The sequence below is a fragment of the Furipterus horrens genome, unplaced genomic scaffold, assembly GCF_987537825.1.
Source record: "Furipterus horrens unplaced genomic scaffold, mFurHor1.1.pri manual_scaffold_5, whole genome shotgun sequence".
Lineage (NCBI taxonomy): Eukaryota > Metazoa > Chordata > Mammalia > Chiroptera > Furipteridae > Furipterus > Furipterus horrens.
In genome coordinates this window covers 200315185-200338993 of record NW_028327175.1, presented here as the reverse complement: position 1 = coordinate 200338993, position 23809 = coordinate 200315185, and the positions used below count along the sequence as shown (strand labels likewise).

General features: G+C 42.2%; 1 protein-coding gene across 3 annotated transcripts in view; it reads left to right on the top strand.

Annotated features, from left to right (window-relative positions):
- The window catches only part of INPP5F (inositol polyphosphate-5-phosphatase F), a 70351-nt gene that overhangs the window by 3390 nt on the left and 43152 nt on the right, over nucleotides 1-23809 (top strand). For all 3 annotated transcript variants that reach the window (XM_090278774.1, XM_090278773.1, XM_090278775.1), the window contains exon 2: nucleotides 13208-13288. In XM_090278774.1, the coding sequence (XP_090134900.1) occupies nucleotides 13208-13288 (81 nt within the window). The remainder of the gene's footprint in view (nucleotides 1-13207; nucleotides 13289-23809) is intronic.

Sequence of the window (23809 nt, the reverse complement as noted above, 5' to 3'; positions counted from 1 at the left end):
TCTCTTTGTCCCTCCCTTCCCCTCTCTCTCAAAATAAATAAACAAGATCTTTAAACAAAAATTTAAAAAGTCTTTTATATTCTTTATTCTTTAACATTATTCTTTTTCCTATTTTTTTCTTCTGGTTAAACAGCTGAGAGTATTGCTATTTTTCTAATGTTTTTATTTTTTTAAGTGTAGTGAGTAGTCTGTAGCATTGCTTTGTGATGGATGCTTATGTCTATTGCAAGGTGACCACTACAGGAAAATGTTTAGGTTGTTTTAATTTCTACCAGGGAAAATGTTAAAACACCGTGTGAACATTCAATAATCTCTTGAGAGTGGAGTTTTACTATCTGAGAGTAAGGATTGTACAATAATTTAAAGACTTTAAAAGGAATACAATATAGTGTTCTGTTGGGAAAGGGTAATATGGTCTTAGCTCTTCAGTTTTAAAACTATTTCTACCAGTCCTTGTGCATTTGTCTGATATAATGGCGTTTTATAATTTACTACTATTGTCTCATTGTTTGGAGACTGAGTGACCATGCAAATATGGTAAGGCATCTGACACACACATAACATTCATAAGCCTAGAAACTAGGGGGCAAGAGAGAGGATCCTCTAAATGATGAATACCAATGTTTTTTTGGAGGGGTACTAGCTATCAATTAGAATTCACAGAAACATAAAAAAGTGTTTCTATTCTTCTTAGAGTTATTTTTTGATAATGAAATTATTTTTAGTCTTATCATATGAAGTTAACTTTTTTTGAGTAAGAAATTATAGTTGTGGAATTGAAATTTACATAAAAAGTTTCTGTCTCTTCAGGATCTATTTTATGAAGTACATTCAGCATATTTAGAGTTTTGGTATTTACTTTGAAAAAAAAGATTTTGAACTTTAAAAAAAAAGTGTTTGCCAAAGAATCACAGATTACCATTACAAAATATAATAGGGCATTTTAATTTAAAAGTTAATTATTAAACATATTGTAAAAATCTTTGTCCTTGTCGTTGTTAACTAACCAGGTTTTTGTCTAGTGTATTTACCCTTCAGTTTCTTTAAAATGGCTTACCAATTTTTATACCCTGAACTAGTTTTTACCCCATATTTTATATTTCTAATAGGCTAGCGGTTGGATTGAACAGGTCTGTATGTTTATTTTTATAAATATTTATTTTTATGCATGCGTGGAAAGACTCATCTTTCCAAAGTTTTTTTCTTCCTGGGGAAAAAAAAAGAAAGGAAGGAAGGAAGAAAGATAGGGTCTTTCTAAGGGAACAGATGACACTTTTTGGAATCAGGTTTTATAGATTGAGGGAAGTTTTTGAACGTATTTTGTTGTCTACATTGTTAACTGAGATTCATAGCAGTTAATAACAACTTTTATTTATTGAGCATTTTTTGAACCAGACACTGTATTTTATCCCCATAAACCTCAGGGGGAGGGTTTTATTACTCTACTTATTTTACAGGTGAGGAGGCCGAGTCACAAAGAGGTAATTAATTTGTTCAAATTCACGGAATAAGAGGGAGAGAGACGGACTTCAATTCAATGTGTGACTCCAAAGCCATATTTCCCTCAATATTGACAAAAAATGTTTTATAAGCCTTTCTACCTTCTTGACTATGAAATTATAGGATTTATATTTTTATGGATAATACTGAAATGTATCTTTAGCTATTATAATCGTTATAGTATAGCCTAGATAGAGAAAAATAGCCTCTCCTGTGTCAAAAGCACACACACTGAGGGAGGACCTTTATAGAAGGAAAAGGCTGATAATGGGACCACTGGTTGGTTCTTTGACCCAACATCAAGCCTGACTTCTTGCAAAATTAGTTTATATAGCCACAGGGAATGTTGTTATGTAATAGATTGCCTAGTTGTTATTCCAGTTACGGTCAGTTTATCAGGTTTCTCTTCTTAAGTTTTTAGAACATCTGCAGTTTGGAAAGGGAATAGATACAGGGCAGATCTCCGTGCAGAAACACTGATACGTATGGGACGGGCCCTCTCTCAGCCTGTGGCGAGCAACCTGAAGCCTTCGGCAGCCCAGCTTTGCAGGAGCCCTGGGTCCCGTTTCACAGGCATCTTTCCAGAGCGTGTAAAGCAGGGAGGGAGTGGTTGAGAAAGTCTCCAGGGGACTGCCTTCAAAGAGGGGAAGGGCTTCTGTACAATCACTGGTTCCTAGACGCTGACAGCCTGGCCCTTCGGGAGCCCGGCTGCCTTGGTGCTGCTCGGGGATGCCCCGCAGGACGGCTGCCCCTGGCCCCACCTGCCCAGCCTGCCTCAGCCAGAGCAAGGAGGGGAAGGTGTAGACTCCTCGCCATGCCCCTCGCTCCCTGCCCGCAGCCGGCCTTCTGTAAGAGCTGTGTGGGATGAACTGAAGTAGCACTAGTCTCTGGTCGACCCTCTTCGAGCAGCAAAGAGGTTGTTGGGAGGCTTACATGGAGACTAGAACAGGCTAGAACGCTGCCTCTCTTGCTAAAAAAAAAATGTGCTCATTTCTCATTTTATTCAGGAAGGTGGGGAACCGAACTTCTAAGTCTGAGATTCAATGAATTTGCTCTCTTTTCAATGAAAGTAAATGAGACCCAGAGACATTTTAATTTTTCTTGAACTGGACCTTATGCAAAAGAGAAAAAAAAAGTTGTTTGTTGGTGATTTTGGTCCCTGTGATTTATGACAAAATGAGCTGTTGTATTTGCAGATGAATACTAGACTGTTGGAAAAATCAGTCTAGTTTGGCTGTGCTATTTATTGTTTTAGTGAATTCTCAAAGCCATAGTCTAACCTTCGTGGTTTTCTTTTTTAAGGTTTTATTTATTTTTTAGAGAGAGGGGAAGAGGGGAGAAAGAAAGGGAAAGAAACATCAATATGCAAGATACATTGGTTGCCTCTCCCACGCCCCCAACTGGGAAACCGGGACCTCAACGCAGGCCTGTGCCCTGATTGGGAATCAAACCAGTAAACTTCTTTGTTCGCAGGCTGGCGCTCAATCCACTGAGCCACACCGGCCAGGGGATTTAAATGTTAGATCTTTATAAGCTGTATTACTATCTCTCTGTGTATCTTTTTGTTAACTGCTCTATTCCTATTCATACACGTTTAAAAACACCACCTTTTAAAATCTAGCCTTGCAAACACAAATCTTGAGAAGTAGCAGCAATGTCATAGAACCTGTAACAAATAATTAATTACTCCTTAGCTGGTGTAAGTAATAATCATTGTGTGTCAACTGACCATAACGGAACTGAAAAGAACATTTGAACTAGATTATGTTTAACAAAATAGAGAAATTTTTAAAATTATTACTTGCTATTGAGAATCTTGAATAATTATGTATAAATAGTATTTTAAAAGTGAAGATAAACACTGAACATTTAGTATTGTAGTACTATGACAACACATACTGATAGTATCTTAATTAAACCCCATGCTCTGTTAGAATGACTCACTTTCTGGTTGCTGTGAGACCCTTAAAGGAACTGCCCATTCAGAAAAGGCATCCACTCCTGCCTGCTTTCCTTGGTCAGGCCGGCTGAATGAAACACAGATTGGTGTTCGGTCAGTGTTCCTTGGTGTTTTTTCTTTTAAGTTACATTTTAACTTCAGGTTCTTTCAAGTTAAACCTTGCATTTTTTCCACTTGACAGTGGGATATCTAAAAGTACATTGACTTTCTTTATAAATCTTATTCTTCGAATCAGCTTTTCATTTACAATGAACTCAAATTCCAGTTTCTGCAATGGTCAGTATATAAAATTGGAAGGCGTCATACCATCTAACTGAAATGTTAGGAAATTTTAACCATGCCATATGCTTTTACTTTTAGTAGTTTGCATGTATAATAACGATACTTCATGGTACCATTACACGTTGCTTTAATGGCAGATAGAAACGTTTTTCTCCCCTCCAGATAACAGCTGGGAAGGGCAGACCTGAGTTCAGCACAGTCATAGGGTGCCAGTCTCCCTCCCTCTGAGCAGTTGTGCTCTGGACAAAGGATTTGTCTCTCCTTCTCTAGTAGCTATTGCATTTATTCCCCTTTGCACCTTTCAAAAATTCCCCTTCTCAAAACAGCAGCCCCAGCTCCCTCCCCTTCTAACTAATTTAGTATTCTAGTTCTTTCTCCTTCCAAATATATTAAAGCTGAATTTCTGTGTAGTCATTTATTTATTCTTTGAGCAAACATTGAAGACCTGTCTGCTGGGCGTTGTGCCAAAGTGAAAGGTGGTTAAAGCACCGTCTGCCCTGCCAAGGATGTGGTCCAATAGGGAAAGACAGGCACCAGAGTCTGGAGTGACAGATACTGTGACAGAGCTAGAAGACAGAGTTCTCTGGGAGATCTGAACTGGGTCTTAAAGTTTGAGGTCTCAGTGGGTTTTTTTTTCCCCAAGATGGTAAAAGTCTATTTTTTTCCTCATAAAGAAAATGGGAAGAAAGGTGCTCTTTTATTTGATTCTGTGAAGTTTCTTCCAGTGTAAGTGGTCTGATTGTTTTTCTCTCTGAGTGGGAAGCCCTGGAAGAAACAGGCTCTATGCACTTGTGGGCTCTTATGGACTTTTTTTTTTTTTGTCTTGCCAGAAATAACTCTTTGTATACTCAGTGCCTTCATTTTAATTGGTACTCAAAACAGCAAAACAAAACAAGTTTCTGAGGATGAATAGTGCCTTACCGGCTAGACTGAAATAGTGCAGGCTCTTCCACTCTTGGTCCTTGTTTGATCCACCAGCAGTTCTTCATTTGATCTGACGGTGGGTTGGAAGGCGAAACTTCTTGTTGGTGAGGACGTACGGTGGCAGAAGGACTCTGCAGACAGTCCTAGATGGAAGAGAGTAAGTCAGTTGTGAACAAAGTTTTCGGGGAAAGCTAGGAAATTATTTAAGCACCAGCAGGGAGAAAGGTTGCACTTCTTTAATGATGGAAGAACCAATTTTATGTATCTTGGTTTAAGAGCTCTAAAATGATGAAAGGAAACTACCAATTATTAGCTCAGTTGTGCTCTGATTTGACTCTCAGAATCCTGTTTCTGAAAGCTCTATCAAAGGACGGTTCTGGGGAGAGCAGAACGGGGGAGAGATGTTTCAACACACTGCTGTTTCTTGAGCGGTGCATTATGAGTTTATTACCCAAAGATTTATCTAATCCTTGTTTTGAGCTGGTTATATTTTCAGCCTCTTTAGGTAATGCATTTGGAAAGTTGTGACTTAAGCTGTACTCCCCTTCACTTATTCTCAACCTATGTCTTTTAAACATGTGTCTCCTGTATTTTACATGTATCCATTAGGTTTTTCCAGGACCTAATAACATAATTTGACTTTTCATGAAAGCCTCTTCTTTAGTTGTCCTCTGTTCTTTTTTTGAGTTGCATTGGGTCTTTCTTGAAATGCGACTGTTACGACTTTCTACTTCAGATAGAGAATCAACAACTTTTAGTGTAGGGAGTTTAAAAACCAATTTCTGATATCCTTCATGATCATCATCAAAACTTTGTGACCTCTTTCCTGCTGTTATCAGATGCCTGATTTCATAGAAGAGTCAAGATATTCTTTTTAAAAGGATTTTATTTGTTTTTAGAGAGAAGGGAAGGGAGGGAGCAAAGCATTGATCAGCTGCCTCCCACACCTCCCCACGCAGGGACCTGGCCTGCAGCCCGTGCGTGGGCCCTGACTGGGAATGGAGCCGGCGACCCTTCGGTTTGCAGGCTGGGGTTCAGTGTACTCAGCCACACCAGCCAGGGGTAGATAGTCCTAAAATTCCCTTCCTAGATAGAATCTCTTATCTTTTAAGTATTTTAGGGTTATGTTTTGAAATATATTTCTTTATACGAGCTTAGACCAGTTTTTATACCAGCTCACTATATTATCAGATCTTTATGCAGTTTATGGTACTTTATTTATAAGAGTTTAAAGTTGTACACGGCACAGGTATCATCTTTGGGTCAAACTGATAGGATAAAGCTAACCCTACTCATGCAAGTCCCACCCGGTGACCTATAATCACTTAGACTAGTACATAGTTCGCCCTCAACCGAGGTTTCCCTTTCCTCAACTGCAGTTACTCGCAGTCAACTGAAGTCTGAAAATATTAAATAGAAAATTCCAAAAATAATTTCTGAGTTGTAAATTGTGCGCTGTTCTGAGTAGTGTGATGGACTCTCGCACTGCCCTGCCCCTCAGTCACTGAGTAGCTGTCTGTTGATCAGATGGACTGTCGGGAGCTCAGGCAGTGCTTACGCTTAAGTAAACCTTAGTTTACTCAGTAATGGCCGCCAGGCGCAGGGGTAGTGATGCTGGCCATTCAGATATGCCAAAGAGACTGTAAATTGCTTTCTTTAAGTGAAAAGGTAAAAAATTCTTTACTTAATAAGGAACAAAAAACTCACGCTGAGATTGCTAAGATCTATGATAAGAATGAATTTTCCACCCACGAAAATTCCAGATTTGTAAACTGAACTATCTGTATGTATGTACAGGAAAAAATGAAATATAGGGTTCTGTACGATCTGCAGTTTCAAGCATCCACTGCCCACCCCCCCACCAATAAGGGGAGACTACTATAATTCTCAGCCTGGCTGTACATTAGAGTCACCTGGAGGAGCTTTACAAAATACCTGTGTCAGGGCCCCACCCTGACCCACTGAGTCAGACTCTCTGGGTTGGGGGGGGGGGGCACAGGCATCAGTATTTTTTATAAAGCCCCCAGATGATGATCCTGAGCAGCCAGAATGAGCAGCCATTGAGTTGGTGTTCACGCTGGGAAATCACCAGCTGCTAGAACTTCTGAATTGGATTAGCTTTTTAACTTGCTGAATGCCAGAAAATCATCACCATGAGAGTGTTCCAAAAAACGTGTATCAAATTTTGCGTTTTTACGATGGCCCCTAAATCAGATTATTCCTTTCTCTGTTTTCCCAGCCTAATTGAATTCTGAGAGCTGAAGCATGGATTAGCTAACAATTGGAACTTTCAGTTCCTCATTTTAGAACCGTTTTCCTCATCTGTTTGGCTTTAGTGATTGTCTTTTCAGATCAGTAATATCCATTGTCTTTAGCAGGAAATGAAACTTGGGTCTGATTATTTATGTGTACCCTGGAACCCTTTTTTCTTTTTTTTTTTTTAAGACGAGTGAAACTGCCCATAAACTTCAGCAGCTGTGAAAAACCCAGGGTTGCTCTTGGGCTGAGGGAGTGTCGTCACTCTGGGCTCTTGGAATGAATGACTCATACTCTGCAGGCACACAGTATTTAATCACTTTCTGTGTACCAGGAAGAGGAGGGCATGTGAAAATAGAAGCCATGTACTGCCAAATGAATCTGGGAATGTTGACCTAATGGGTCAAACAATTGAGCTTATGACAAAATACTTATGTTTTTTGGCTTATGTTGCTTTAATTATTTCACTAATTAAAAATTGTCATTACTTGTAAAATGCTTTGTAATGTGTAAGCAACTCAACTCTTACTAGATAACTTTGATAATGCTAAATTTGAAAACCTATTTGCAAACTTCAAGTTTCTCTTTTGAGTTTGTATGCTACATTGGAATATACTTTTTGAAGGAAAGATTTGAAAGCAATATCCTTGTTGGAGCAAATGAATTACATGGCTGTTCTTTGTGGAAAACTAGTGTAAGCCCACTGGCCGTTTTCTTTGCCGTTCCCAGGCAGTCTGCCTCCAGAGTAGCCATGAATATTGGTGACAGAGTGTCTGTTACAGAGTGTGTTTAAGACATATGCTTAGGCTAATAACACTTCTACATCCTATACTGACCACTAAACCAACTCTTTCTACTTCCTGAATGAAGAGTAACAGATTAAAATACACGCACACATATTTGGAAGGGTCTGTCTGTTGTGTACCAGGCACTGTACTGGGCAGCAGAGTCACAGCAGTTCAGAAAGACACCCTGAGCCTTCTTGTGCCAGTTACGTTGCTTACTTAGGTCTGCCTCTGTTGTCTTGTGTCGCTTGTCTTTATATTGGTATGAGAAACCATGGGTACCAACTAGGGATTTTAAGATTGTTTCTTTGAATTTTTAGTTAAGTCTTTCATTGTGAGAAATCACATGCTCATCACTTAGTATATTTTTTGAAAGATAAATGCTTTTATTAAAAGTGCTTGTAGAATAAAGATTCCTGTTTTAGGGCTTCCTTTAAAAATGATAACAATTTAACGTGTTAGTCCTATTAAAAGCCAGTGAAGCCTCAGCTGGTGTGGCTCAGTGGATTGAACACTGGCCTGCGAATGGAAGGATTGTCAGTTCGATTCCCAGTTGGGGCACATGCCTGGGTTGTGGGCCAGGTCCTCAGCTGGAGGCGTGCGAGAGGCAACTGATTGATGTTTCCCTCACACATGGATGTTTGTCTCCCTCTTTTCGCAATAAATAAGACAAACAAAAAAGTCAACGAAAATAAGCAATTGGTAGGAGAAATACAACTTCCGATTTGTGCTTTTATGCTTACTTTTACTCATGTATTTATTCATTTGCCTCAATAACTATTGAATGAATGCCTGCTAGGCCACAGGTGTACAGTGGTAAACAAAATAGAAATAGAATTAAATGAATTGATAGAGGGGTTGAGACTTAAGTCTGTCTTTTAATTGGTTAGTTGAAACTTTGTATTTATTATAATTATTAATAAGAGTTATTTCTACCTTTTATTCTTGTTTTCCGTATATTGTGCTTTTGTTCGTTTATTTTTCTATCACCTTTTCCTGTCTTCCATTGAATATCTCCAATTTTTATCAGATTGCTGATTGAAAGTTACACACGCTAGTTATATTCTTCTGTGGTTCCTCAAGACTTAAAACCCAGTATTTATTTTCACACACATAACTAAAATTTACCAATATCCATGTCTTTTACCCAAGCATAATTTTACCTCCATTTTGCTTCTACTTCTAGATACTCTCTCTCCCCCTCCCCCGCTTCCTCCACCTCCCCTGGAGGGTTTAAAGGAGAAGAGGAAGCTGGCAGTCATGCTTGGTTTGCCATTTGGATCTGAACTGGGTTGCTGGGACTGAGACTGGATGTCTAGTTTTGAGCTCCATCAGAGCTGCAGATCTCTGTTTCATATTATGAGGAAACAATTTTAGGGACCTATCTAATACTGAGATTTTCATAAAACATTTATTACTCCGAGGAGGCTTTTAGGAATTATGGCCTTACTGTAAGACTTAATAAGTCAAAAACACCAAAGTTTTTTTTTTTTTTTTTTTTAAAGCCATGTGTAGATCCTTGAAATAAAACTATGAAGAGATTTACTGAGTGGTAGGAACCTGGAATTTTAAATGCAAATACATTTCCAAACTTGAGTTCAAAGTTATTGAACATTTAATAAAATTCTCTCATTTAACCTTAATAAAAACCCTATAAATGAGTGAAATTCCCACTCACAAAAGAGGGAACAGGAGCTGAGAGGTTCAGAGACTGGAGTAGAGCTAGGACTGTAGCTGGGACACCGGACGCAGGCTGCGCCCACATCACGCCCGCATCTCTAGACTCTGCTCAGGCTTCCAGGTCCTCAGTCAGCTCCCGGCTGCCCCTGTGCCCGCGCTTGTCTGGATGTCTGCTTCAGGCCTGCCCTCTCTTGTCCGTCCTCTACACATGGGCCCCGAGGTTCAATCTCAAACACAAATCTGCCGTGTCCGGAGGAGATAGCTCCTGAAGTCACCATATGTTGTCCTTCTGAGTTAGTCCCTGTGTAGTTCTTCTGCCTCGTTCTCGCAGCTCCCTGCCTTTTACCTTAGGGTGCCGCAGAACCCAGCTGTCTGGAGTCCTCATTGCATTAAGTACATATTTGAGTGCCTGCTGTGTGTTAAGTAGCCTGCTAGATATGGGCTGACAAGAGCTTCTTTAATGTTCGTGATGGAGCCCGATTGGGGGTGGGTAGGTCTTGACCCTGGGCAAGGATAGTGGCAGTGGCATGGAGAAGTGAAACATTCATCAGGTATTGAAGGGTTCAAATCAGTAGGACTGAGTGAATAAGAAGCATTTCGCTGGGCAGAGGAGGGCAAAGGGGGGAAAATCGGGACAACTATAATAGAATAAACAAGAAGAAAAGAGAAGCATCTTGGATGTTGTCCACGTCCTGCTTGTGCAGCTGGAATGATGGTGGTGAACTGAGAGTCCCATACAAAATAAAACGAGAGCATTATACTTGAGAACGTTTGGTGGGGAAATTGGTGGCGTCAGACGTTTGTTAGAAAGAGGCCTAGTCTGAGAGTGGGAAAGGCGTCTTTATTTTGACAAGCTGTGTAGTATCGGACAGACACTTTACCGCCGCCAGCACTGGCGTCTTTATTTGAAATAGATCAGATGACTTTGACTTTTCTACTCTATAAGTAGTAAACCCTTCTAACATGATTCACAGCAAATTTTCTGACTTCAACTTGCCTCTCCATTCTGTACCACACGTTCATTTGCCCACTCACTAGATCTGAACAAGCTTCCGGTTCTTGATGAGCTTCCTGCTCAGTCAGGGAGACAGCAAGTCAGTAATTAGGTGCATTAAGGCAAAATAAGGTGCTGTGCTGGAAATAGGTTCAGGGGGGGTCGCAAAAGCGGTCCTGATCAGGTGTGCTGGGTGGGGGCAGGGGTGAGCGTGTCGGGGAGCACCAGTGACCCTCGTTCTGAGTTTGGAATGAACAGCAGGCAGAAGTGGGAGGGGAGCAGCGTTCCATGCCCACCCTGTGCATTCTTCTGGGTGGCTGAAGGAAGACCAGGGTGCTGGGGGCGGGGCGTCAAGAGGGGCGTGGACAGGACCAGCCCATGCAGGGCCTCGGCCTCACAAGCCTGTCGAAGGAATTTGGACCTCATTTCTAAAGCTGTGGGGCGTAGAAGTAATAAAAGTGGATTAGCAAGTTTCACATTTCTCCCTTTTTATGCTTAATGTTTATTTCCTTTACAATATTAATGGTAGACAAGCTAGACTTTTTGGGGCAAAAAACATTATTTGAAATAAAGGCACTTATTATAACATCCTGATAAACAGAGCAGTTTACCAGGAAGATATAGTAATCTTGAATTTATATATGCCTAACAACATAGTTGTAAAAACATAAAGCAAAATTTAAGCAAAAATGGAAAAAACAAAGCATGAAATTAAAAAAAAAAACAAAAACACCCCACTGTCAAAATGTGTTAGGTTAAGCAGTCAAAAAAGTTAGCAAATACATAGAGGAGTTGAACAGAATAATCCACAGTGTTGATATAATGAGCCCTAGCCCGGCAGTTAGAGTGTGTTCAAGCGTCTGAGGCCTATAATAAGAAATACTATTACAGTCATGACTTGGTAAACAAGTATGTATGTACCAGAAACAAAAATTTCATGAAATGTTTACCCTTACATGGTACAATTTTTCTGTTTTTGTTTTGCTTTTTTCTTTTTCCCTGAAAACACTTAAGTTAACAATATACATGCTTTTGAAGCACACAAAGAACATTTACAAATTGACTTTCTGGATTCCCTTCACCACACCAAGCCTCTGCTGCCCCTCCGTTCTCCCTGTCCTTCCCCTCACTAAAGCAAAGATCTACTATTTTTACTGAGTCAAGGCCATCCAATACGTCCACTTGCTTCTCTTCTCCATTTCTATATTTAGCCTTTCATCTTTGCTTCCAACTTAGAAAAAAAGTGCTATCCTTCCATTTCAAAGGTTAACTTCTACACCTGTACTTCTAATATCATCTTCTGTTTTGTTTTTTCTCTCGTTTAATAGTTCTGGTTCTTACATTTGGACAGTTCTCTTTGATCATCACACCATGAATTCAGTCTTAATGGGTTTAACTGGTTCTCTTTCTGAACCTCAGAGATTATCAGTGACTACTATTTTTAGTCTTTATTCCACAAAACTTGGTTATCGTTCTTGTTTTTTCTAGTTTTCTTAAGTTAAAAATTTATTTTCTTGAATGGCTGATGTATTCACATGGTTCAGAATACCAAAGATGCAGAAGGGTCTTGAGTTAGAAGGTTCTTCCCCACCTTTTCTCCCCACTACTGTATTCCCGGTCCTTTCTGTGCCTTCTTGGTCTTCTCGTCATGCAGACCTGGCTTTGAATCTCAGCTCTGCCTTTGAGCTGTTGTATGATATGGCCATGCGACTTTTCTAAGGCTCCATTTCCCCATCTGTGAAATGGGACTTCTACTACTTAACTCACAGATTTGTCAGGATTCGAAATGATACTATCTATAAGAGCCTTCTAAAAAATCAGTTTCTTAGTTTACTGTAATTCTTGCAATAAAAACAGAAGTCAAGTTTTTTGCCTCTTATTGAATATATTATCAATAACAAAGATATTCAAGATACAATAGACAAAACTCAAAAGAATTTGGAGACTAAACAAAATCTATAATTACCCCTTATGTACAGATTGATTATAAATTTCACTGAAATATTTTAAAATTATTACCATTAGTTTTAATTTTCTTCCAGTAGAAATATTGTTTTCATTCTTTTCCAGTTATTGAACTACCATTAATGTTACCTTTATGCCTGTGTATATAACAGCCTCTTGTAACCTGGATTCCACAAGAGAATTAAGCCCCAATGTCCCCAGGCACCCACTGTGTGTAGTGGATTAACTTCTCTCTGCATCTAGAATGGCATCAGTCATGTGCCGTTCTCAGGGGAATTGAGAAAACAGCCACCCAGATCATTGCCTGTTCTGGGGCTGAGGTGAGGAGCCCTGATCGGGACGCCTGGCACACAGTAGTCACTCAGTAAATGGAAGCAGTTCCTATGACTTTTTACTCTAGAAGTCCCGTAAAAGAGCACCGGCTTTCCGGATTTCTTTGCTCGGTGCAAGCTTATTTGGGAAAGGACCTTTCCCAGACTGTGACCCAGCAAGTGGACATCCCTGTGGCGGTTGTGCAGGCCTTGACTTTGGAATCGGGACTGGCTCTGGCTGTCGGGCTGCAAACAGCTGCTGTCTTCGCGGGGTTGCGGCGCACCAGCCTCTTCCGTCCACTGCAGGGCGCCAGAGCACTGTCTGCCGTCTGGGCAGCGGTTCAGGACGGCGGTTCTCTCCCCGGACTGTCATGGCAGGAACCTTATCAGGCCTTGGGTTTAATGCTTTTTCAAAAATCGCTTGCCAGCAATGTATGCAGTTCTGGGTGTTTATAGCTACTCTGTTTGGACACTGCTCATTTTTTAATGTACTGTTTTAATTTGTTTTCTGATGAATATTTTCTTATGACTGCTTCTTATTTTATTTTAGCTACTGATCTACTTCTTGCCTGGAATCCCATTTGTTTGGGTTTGGTAGAAGGTGTTATTGGGAAAATCCAGCTTCATTCAGGTATGTTTCCGTGAATTCCTTAAACTTGTCAAATTTAATGTGGCGTTCTATGATGTTTTCTTCTTTGAGGATACATGTAGGTTCTGTTATGGCTCTGATTCCTTTGCCTTAATTATGGGTCTCACCAGAGTAGGTATATTTCCTTATAAGTTTCATGAAATAAAAATAAAACTTTAGAGAAAGAGAGGCATAATATTACAATCCTTTCTTCCTCTTTAAAAAAATATCAGATGCTACCATGTGTCAGGAATTATGCTAGTTGGTAGAACACAGTAGTGAGCAAAACCCGACCCTCGTGGATCGTACAGTTTGAGAGAAGACAGACATCAGTAAATAGTCACTGACATGAATGTATAATCATTTGATAAATGGTGGTAGGTGCTCTGGTGGAAAGGTATCCCAAGTGCACCGATTTCAAGGGAGAGGGTAGTGGGAATAAGGCTGGAGAGGTAGGCGGGTGGCAGACCACGCCTGCTGGCTTTGGGTCAGCTGCCCATTCCTGGTACAATCAACTCTGGGCAGGGAGGAGTATGGGTCTCTTAGTATGGAGGGTGGTCCTTTCCAGGAGCCCGATCGGGGGCATGCAAATTGACATAAGGTCTAGATCATTCACCAGACCCTGTCTTGGAAGGACAGGCACCTGTGCCCTGGGTTTCAAGATAATTTTGTTTGTGAGAAAATAGATGTTATATAGGCAGGTCCTAAAAAGTCCTGAAAAAGACTAAATGAAATAGTTTAAGCATTAAATTTAAGTAACTTTTTCCTGTGGTATCAATTTTAATATGAGTTATGAGCTATTGGAGGCTTTACCATTATTGCAGTGTAACTGTGAGTATAAAGTGTGCCCCTTTTTACTGTAAAATAAAATAATTGAGTATTTGCGAGCTAGGTTGATTTCTGGATACTATAAAGCACGTATTTTTGGAGGCAATCTAATTTTCCCTTGTTAGTTTTTTTGGTTGTTTTTTAAAATCTGTTTTTGTTATGAATTATATTTTAGGTACAAAAGCTGTTTATTACAGATATATGGTATAGGTTATTCTAAAACAAACACATATATCTACCACCAGCTTTAGAAATGAAACATGATCAGTGTCTTTAGAACCCTCACTGTGCCTTTCTCTAAGTATATCCTGCTTTCTTCCCTTCAAGAGAGTCTGCTGTTTAAAATTTTATATTTACTTCCTTGATTTTCATCATTGCTTTTATTACATATGTATCCCTAAACAGTATATTGCTAAGGATTGTAGTTGGGGGATTTTTTTACAGGTGATATTTTGCTGTTCATGTTCTTTCACTTTTTTTCCCTACTCAGCTTTATATTTTTTTAATTTACTCATGTTGGTGTATGAAACATCATTCCTTGTTTACAGTATTGTACGGATATATCATCAGCTGTCCTTTTTCCTGTCGCTGAGTGAGTGCTTTCTTTCCCTTTCTTTTCTCCTCCTTCTCCTTCCTCTCCTTCCTTTGTTATTAGAAATAATACTGTACAAGCATTGTTGTATATTCTACCTTTGATAGTTTTTAACATTCTTTCAGTACAGTGGAGAAAAACATTAAGACATTGTGTAACCATGGTAAGTATTTTAGTAACTCTCCTACCTGTCCACATTTACATACATATATTTTTAATTCATTTATATGCTGACAAGATAATTTCACAGCTGAGTGTTCTGAACTAAAATTCATTTTCTATTGTTTAAATGAAGTGTATGAAACTTTTGAGTTATTTTTCTTCAATTTGAGTCACATCTTGGAGCAGTGAATAAATCACTGAAATCAATCAAAAGACCTGGAGTCAAGCTTTATTTATTAGCTTTGAGATATAAGGGAAGTTACTTAACATCCTTTTTATGTATCCGTTGCTTTGTGACAAACCACCCCAAGAGTTAATGCCTTAAAATAACAGTTTATAATATCTCATGAGTCCATGGATTGACCAAGGCCCCTCTGCTCTCCCATCCTGTTGGCTGGGGTCATTACTATGGCAGCCTGGAGCTGGTCGCTCAGTTTTCCTTCCTTTGGTGTCTCCTTCCATGTTGTCTCATCTCACACGGGCCTTCTCTCTCCTGGATACCTGTCCTTCAGGGTGGTGGCTAGGGGACAAGTCCCAATGTAAAAGGGCTTATCAAGCATCTGCTTGTGTTTCTAGGTTTGCTAATATCCCATTGGCCGAAGGAAGTCACATGGCCAAGCCCAGAGTCACTGCGGGAGGGGATGTCACAAGGGACAGCTGGCTCATTGGGGCCACAATGTCCCTGAACTTCTACTTTGTAAGCAGTAAAACAAGAGTAAAAATAACTGCCCTCTTTTTTCCCTAAAATATTATCAGAGTCCAATGAGATAGCATACCTGAAGATGTTTAATAAATTATAAATCACTATTTTATCAAGATTCTTTTGGTTGCAAATACAAACCTGTCAGCTTATGCAAAACAAAGCGAAAAAAAAAGTAGTAAGGAACCCAAGGACCCAAAACCAGAAAGTGCGCATTGGAGGGTCCACGATCCCTTTTTTCTGGGTCAGGTGGTTTCTGGGCACCGCTTCTCCCTGCGCCTTGCCCCTTCCCACCTGGCTCTCTCCGCGCCTGCGCAGGCAGGACAGTCTTCGCCCTCAGACCAGCCGGCCCTGCGGTCCGTGTGGACCGATGAGCTGTCAGGGGCTGAGCCGTGGGTCTAGTTCAGGCCCCAGGACAGAGGCTCTTTGGCCCCTGGGCAAGGGCCTTCCCTGGTCACAGCGCTCAGACATCGTCCGGAAGTGCACTCCCCTGGGCAGGAGGGGCGGCCAGAGCCGCACGGCCTGCGCTTGGCGGACAAGCCACGAGTCGCCTCCTTCACGGGGTCCCTGGTGCTGTGAAAGCATGGCCGTCCCGGCGGTCCCCGGCTATGTGTCCCCTTCTCGCAGCACCTGCCTTTCTCTGGAACGGAAAACAAAAGCACGTGGTGGGTGGCCAGTCCGGTCCGTGCTGTGTAGCATAGTTGTAGAGGGGAGCTGAGGACTAGCGCGAACTGGGAAGAGGAAATATTTTAGACAGGAATGGTGGGCAGGGAAGTGTTCCAGTTTTTCCCGTTCCTAGTCTCTGCCTTTCTTTTTCTTGTCGCAGCAGCCTTATGGTTTGGCTGTTAACAGAGGGAGTGGGGAAGCAACCAAGGGAAACCTTTTCTGGGCCCCTGCTGCCCTCCATCCCCGGGGAGAGCCGCGGCCCCGCCGTGTGCGTGTGCGTGTGCGTGTGCATGTCTTCCCACCCCGGCGCCTCGCCTTCGAGCACTCATCTTCCTCTCCTTGCCTTCCCTGCCTTCGTTCCCTGGCCCCGGGGATGCCTCCTCCCTTCTCCGCACTCCGTTAAGGGTCTTGCTCTGGCCATACCGTCAGCTCGGCCATGGGCCGCGTGCTCCAGGTGTGCGTTGGAACCGAGGTGACCGCTGCAGCCATGTTTTCCCGTGGGGGCATCTTACCTGCTGGGGGTGTAGGAGGAGGCGAATGAAACATGTGTGCTTAAAACTTTTCACCCTCCTACTTACTCTCTACATATTAATGCATGATATTTTGTTCTTGCCTGATGAGATGGGAGCAGGAATTTATTTGAACAGATGTTACTGACAGTCTTAAAACGGTGTGGGCGAGCCATGCCGAGGTTCGTGACTGTCACCGAACTCTGAGCCCTGGGAGAGTAAGCGGGCATGACTTAGGAGCTGCATTCGTTGGCTCAGACTGCCATGGCAGAGTTCTGCAAAGTGGGAGGCTTGAACAACAGAAATTTGTTTTGTCCCAATTCTGGAGGCTTGAAGTCTGAGGTCAAGGTGTCATGAGGGTTGGTTTCTTCTGAGGCCTCTTCTTGGCTTGTAGATGACCATGCTCTCTCTGTGCCTTCACATTACATTATCTTCTCTCTGTGTCTGCATCAAAATTTCCTCTTAAAAGGACACTGGTCATAATTGATTAGGGTCTACTGTAATGATCTCATTTAAACTTAATTACCTCTTAAAGATCTTCTTTCTTTTTTCCAAATACAAGCAAAATTTAATTTTTATTTTATTGTATTCTCAGTTCCTTAATTTTTTTAAAGTATATTTTATTGCTTATGCTGTTACAGTTGTCCCAATTTTTCCCACTTTTCCCCCCTCTGCCTGGTACTCCCCTTCCCTCCAGGAACCCCCATCCCTTAGTTCATGTCCATCGGTCATGCATATAAGTTTTTTGGCTTCTTCATTTCCTATACTAGTTAACATCCCCATGTCTATTGTACCCACCAATTATACTTCTTAATCCTTGTACCATTTCCCCATTTCTCCCCCTTCCCCCTCCCAGCTGATAGGCCTCCAAATGATCCCCATACCTATGGTTCTGTTCCTGTTCTGGATGTTTACTTAGTTTGTTTTTGTTTTTATTTTTTAGATTCAGTTGTTGATAGTTGTGAGTTTCTTGTCATTTTAATGTTCATAGTTCTGATCCTCTTTTTCTCAAATAAGTCCCTTTAACATTTCATATAGTAATGGCTTGGTGATGATGGACTCCTTTAGCTTTACCTTGTCTGGGAAGCACTTCATCTGCCCTTCCATTTTAAATGATAGCTTCGCTGGATAGAGTAATCCTGGTTGTAGGTCCTTGCTTTTCATCACTTTGAATATTTCCTGCCATCCCCTTCTTGCCTGCAAAGTTTCTTTGAGAAATTAGCTGATAGTCTTATGGGATCTCCTTTGTAGTAATTCTCTTCTTCTTCTTCTTCTCCTTCTTCTCTCTTCTCTCACTCTTTTTTTTTGCTGCTTTTAGGATTCTCTCTTTATCTTTAACCTTTGGCCTTTTAATTATGATGTGTCTTGGTGTGGTCCTGTTTGGGTCCAACTTGTTTGGGACTTTCTGTGCTTCCTGGACTTGTATGTCTATTTCCTTCACCAAATTAGGGAGGCTTTCTTTCATAATTTTTTCAAATAACTTTTCAATTTCTTGCTCTTCCTCTTCTCCTTCTAGCATTCCTATGATTTGGATGTTGGCACTTTTGGTGATGTCCCAGAGTCTTCTTATTCTCTCTTCATTTTTTATGCATACTTATTTCTTCTTGCTGTCTTGGTTGAATGCGTATTTCTTCCTTATGTTCCAAATTGTTGATTTGAACCCCGGCTTCCTTTCCTTCACTGTTGGTTCCCTGTGGATTTTTCTTTATTTCAGTTAGTGTAGCCTTTATTTCTTCCCTTATGCTTTTGCTATATTCTATGAATTCTATGAGAATCCTAATCACCAGTGTTTTGAACTCTGCATCTGATAGGTTGGCTGTAGTTCTCTTTCTGGGGTTTTGTTCTGTTCTTTCATTTGGGCCATATTTCTTTGTCTCCTCAATTTGGCAGCAGCCTCCCTGTGTTTGTTTCTGTGTATTAGGCAGAGCTGCTTTGACTCACTGTCTTAGCGCATCTGTTACGTTGTATGGGGTGAAGCCTTAGGTATTAGCCAGGACGGGGCAACCCACTTCACCTCTTTGTGGCTCTGTATGTAGGGGAGGGGTTAGAGAGGGGACAGTGCTGCTGTCTGGCTGCTGGAGGCTTGCTTGGTCCCATTTCCAGTCACTTCACCCCTTGCCCGTACATGACTGGCACCCTTCTAGCTATTGTCCTGGTGGTGGTTCCTAGAGTGGGTGGGTTTACGTACATTCTAGGGCGGTGAGGATCGTTTAAACAGACTGTCCTGAGAAACTGGCAGTTACGTCTGCTGCTCCAGTCCCCACTGGTTTTTACAGTGAGAAATTATGGGGATTTATCTTCCCCGCGCTGGAACTGTGGGCTATCTCTGACAACTTGAATATGTCTGACTTTGGTTTGATCAGTTAGGATTTATTAATATGAGGGACAGGAAGTAGAAGGGACATGTAATGTGCTAACTAGATGAAAGAACATTAAAGCTTCATGAAAAATCAACATTGTTTTATTCCTGTGGTGTCCAGGAGGAAGTAAGAATGAAAGTCAAATTCTTACCACAATTGTAGTTACACATTTATTTTTTGTTTTCTTTTTTGTCTGTCTCCCTTTTGGAGGATGAGCTACAAGACTGGAGCTGTGTTTGTTTTGCTCACTGCTGTATCCCCCTGTACAGAGGCTATTCAGAAATACTCAGCAAATATTTAACAAGTGTTTATGGAGTGCCTACCATGAGCCAAGGCCTGCACTCAGTGCTGGGGCTGCAGAGTGAACAAAACTCAAAGCTTCCAGAATCACGGGCTTGAATGCAAGGGATAAACATGAGTTTCCTGACTACACAGTTCTATCATTAGACTTAAGCTGCTGAGGAGGAATGTGGGTGGTTGTGAGGCACATGGCAGAGGGGCCTGCCCGGCGGGGCTGGGGGTCCTGCATGGGAGGCATCCCTGAGGAAGTGATGTCTGGCAATTGAGGCCTGAAAAGTGAGTAAGACCCCCTTTGAGGGGCAGGGAGTGTGAGGAGACAGGAGTCTTGGCAGAGTAAGGAGCTGCGCACAAGGCCCACCTGACTGATGTGTTTCCTCTCTGTTTTCTGTGCAGTGTTGGGGAGATAGCTGTGTCTTCGCGCAGCTCTCCGTGAAAGATTGCTTTAGGCTGAGACTTTAAATGGATATCAAAAGCTCTTTATATTGAGATCAGTTTTGAAGATTGAGGCAAGCATAAGCTCTGTTGGGGTAAGAAATATCTGAATATAAAAAGCAAAAGTTTAGCCCCGGCTGGTGTGGCTCAGTGGATTGAATGCTGGCCTGCAAACCAAAGGTCACCGGTTCAATTCCCAGTCAGGGCACAGGCCTGGGTTGTGGGTCAGGTCCCCAGTTGGGGGCATGGGGGAGGCAACCACACATTGATGTTCCCCTCTCTCTCTTTCTCCCTCCCTTCCCCTCTCTCTAAAAATAAAAAAAAATAAAAAAATAAAAAGAAAGCAAAAGTTTATATTCCATGATATATTCAGAAATGGTTTGAAGAGAAAATTGTCAGGAATCTTGATTAATTTGGCAATAGAGGCTCTTGATTTAGAAATTAAGGGAATTACCACACGTCGCATTGAACAGCCACAGACACAGGTCACGCAGATGGCTCTCATTCATTAAAGCAGCGCTCGCCCTCTGCTGCTTTTCTCCGCTTTGGACGCGGGGACGAGGTCTCGGTCATTAAAGTGGTGAAGTGCACTATGCCCGAGGTGTAAGGGTGTGGCTTTAGCCTGCTGCTCTCTGCGGAGACCTTGCTATGACACTAGGGACGCGAACTATTTTATATAGTTCAGTGGTGAATGAATGGAGCGGCACTAACATTGCTTTATACTCTCCTAAACACGCACTAGGTAACCCCACCCCTCAAGGACACTGGCGGGAAGGGCCGAGGAGCCTGGCAGGGCCCCCGCAGCGCTCTTAGCCTCTGCTGGAGATGTGGTTCTTGGGGCATGCCTTTACATGTCGCTTCTGTTTACATACGAGCCTCATTGCCTGTGGACAGTTGCATCACAGCAGCAATAGATTGTTTTATTGTCCGCTGGCAACTCACATCAGTAATCACCTGTAAGGACTGTGACGGCAGTGCACGGCTCTCAGTCTCCTAAAGTCACTGAGTGCGCACTTACTTCCAACAGGTGGGTGTTACGGTACATGAAGTCGTCATGACATATGGTATGTGAAGCTATAGAAACATTTAAGTCAGAAGACAGCCTTTGTTGTGGCCTGTTGTCAATATTTCTGATTTTATCTTGAAATAATTAAATACATCTATGTTTTGGTAACTGATAGGTGATTTTTTAAAAATGTCTTATTGGTTATGCTGTTACGGTTGTCCCAATTTCTTTTCCCCTTGCTGCCCTCTGCCCAGCACCCCCGTCCCTCCAGCGGTCCCGCCCCCTCAGTCCATTTCCGTGGGTCGTAGGTATAAGTTTTCTCTACGCCTCCCTGTTTATTCTGCACCCTCCTACTGTGCTTCTTAGTCCCTGCACCATTTCCCTCCTCTTCCCTTCTTCCCCCTCCCAGCTGACACCCCTCCAAATGCTCCCCCTACCTATGACTCTGTTCCCACTCTGGCTGTCTGCTTAGTTTGTTTTTGTTTTTATTTTTTAGCTTCTGTTGTTGATAGTTGTGAGTTTGTTGTCATTTTAATGTTCATAGTTTCGATCTTCTTTTTCTTAAATAAGCCCCTTTAACATTGCGTAGCATAATGACTTGGTGGTGATGAACTCCTTCAGCTTTACCTTGTCTGGGAAGCACTTCATCTGCCCTTTCATTCTAAATGATAACTTTGCTGGATAGAGTGATCTTGGTTGTAGGGCCTTGCTTTTCATCACCTTGAATACTTCTTACCAGTCCCTTCTTGCCTGCAAAGGTTCTTTTGAGAAATCAGCTGATAGTCTTATAGGCACTTCTTTGTAGGTAACTCTCTGCTTTTCTCTTGCTGCTTTTAAGATTCTCTCTTTATCCTTAACCTTTGGCATTTTGATTATGATGTGTCATGGTGTGGTTCTCCCTGGGTCTAGTTTGTTTGGGACTCTCTGTGCTTCCTGGACTTGTATGTCTATTTCCTTCCCCAAATCAGGGAAGTTTTTCTTCATTATTTTTTTACATAATTTTTCAATTTTTTGCTCTTCCTCTTCTCCTTCTGGCACCCCTGTGGTTCAGATGTTGGCATGTTTAAACCTATCCCAGAGGCTTCTAAGCCTCTCCTTAGTTTTTAATATTCTTGTTTCCTCCTTCTTTACTGGTTGACTGTTTATTTCTTCCTTATGTTCCAACTCATTGATTTAAACCCTGGTTTCTTTTCCTTCACCATTGGTTTTGTGTGAATTTTCTTTCATTTCACTTAGTATAGCCTTCATTTCTTCTCTATCATGGTACATTTTTTTCTGTCAAGTCTGTGAGCATCTATATCACCAGAACTTTGAACTCTGCATCTGTTAGGTTGGCTATCTCCTCGTCACTTAGCTCTCCCACTGGAACCTTCATCTGTTCCCGTTTTTGGGCCGTACTTCTCTGTCTCCTCATCCTGACAGGCTCCTGTGTTTGTTTGCCTCTGTGCTTTAGGTAGAGCTATTGCACCTGTTACGTTGTAAGGGGCAGAGCCTTAGGGATTCGACAGTACAGGGTGACCCGTTTCACCACGTTGTGGCGTTGTGTTGTGGGGGAGGAGGGAGGAGTCTGAGAGGGAACAATGCCGCTTGCTCAGCACTTTCCCCTTTTCCAGGCACCTCTCCCACTTCGTATGGGACTGGCACCCCTCTAACTGTTGCCCTGGTTGTCGTTCCCAGAGTGGGTGAGTCTGCGGACGTTCTAGGCCCGTGGGGGCCCTTTAAACAAGCGGACTCTGCTGAGACTGGCAGTTTCTGCCTCCACCCCAACCCCCACTGGTCTGCACAGTCAGAAGCAATGAGGCTTGGTTTTCCCTGGTGCTGGGACCGTGAGTTGAGTTGTGCAGTCTGGTCAGGAGCTGGGAATGCTCCCCAGGTGTCCCTTCCTACTTTTTTTAATGTGTGACTGTAGTGTTGCTTATGATTTCAGATGCTGAAATAAATCCGGCAGGCAGGATTATTGGACTGTGGCTCGCTCTGACCATCAGCGGAGAGCGGGAAGCCTCATCCTCTTTTTATTAGGATTTCAAAAGCTACCAGAACAGGGGGTGTGACATTCCAGCCAACAACAGGAGAATTTTACAAGTGAAAGAATTCTTACAGTAGCATTAATATGTAAAATACAGCCAGGGTAACTCCTGGTTTAGCTAGCACCTATCAAGGAAGCAAGGCAGACACACTAATCCTCAAGGCCAGCTCCATTTTAAGACTTCATTAACAAGGAAGCAGATGGAGTACCCCACAGAACCTGTTTTACCCAGGATTCCAGACTCAGTGGCCTCGACAGCCTAAAGCTGAAGGCGGAGGAGACAAGAGTTGCTCATCATGTCCTGAGTCATGGGATGCCACCTGGGTGGAGGGGCATGAGAATGCCCCTACCCAGAGATCTGTCTTCCTGCAACATGTGACTGCACTTTCAGCTGACCTGCTGCTGCTGCCACCACCACACTGCGTCCTCTCCGCCCCGACTCCGCCCCTCCTTCCTGTGTGGATGAGCATTTCTTCTTTATATCTTTGTTTGCTGGACTTCCATGCAGTCTGATTTTCTGGAACTTCTGGTTGTCTCTAGTTTTGAGGTGGTTGTGTTCCTTCTTAGCTGTGGAGGGAGATGCAGCATGTCTGTGTTGGCCTCCATCTTGGCTGGAAGTCCTATTTCTTTTTTCTTTACCAACACATGTCCCTCCTCTGACATACCTGATGCAAGTGCAGTCGCCTTTGGGGGACCTCGAGGCATAATCTGCAGAAGCCCTTCAGGAATTTAAATATTTACATTTGAATATTACGTTACACAGGACTTTGGAGTGTATACTGTCCACCTCGTTTAGTATTTGTTGGCATGTGGATGTAATTATAAATCCGGTGCTGGCTTCTCCATTCGCAGTCGCCTCTGAGTGTGAGAGCAGCAGGTGCTCTCTCCCTCACCATTTCCCGGTTCCAGGAGAAGGGGGCCTGTGAGAGGTGAAGGGGGTGCT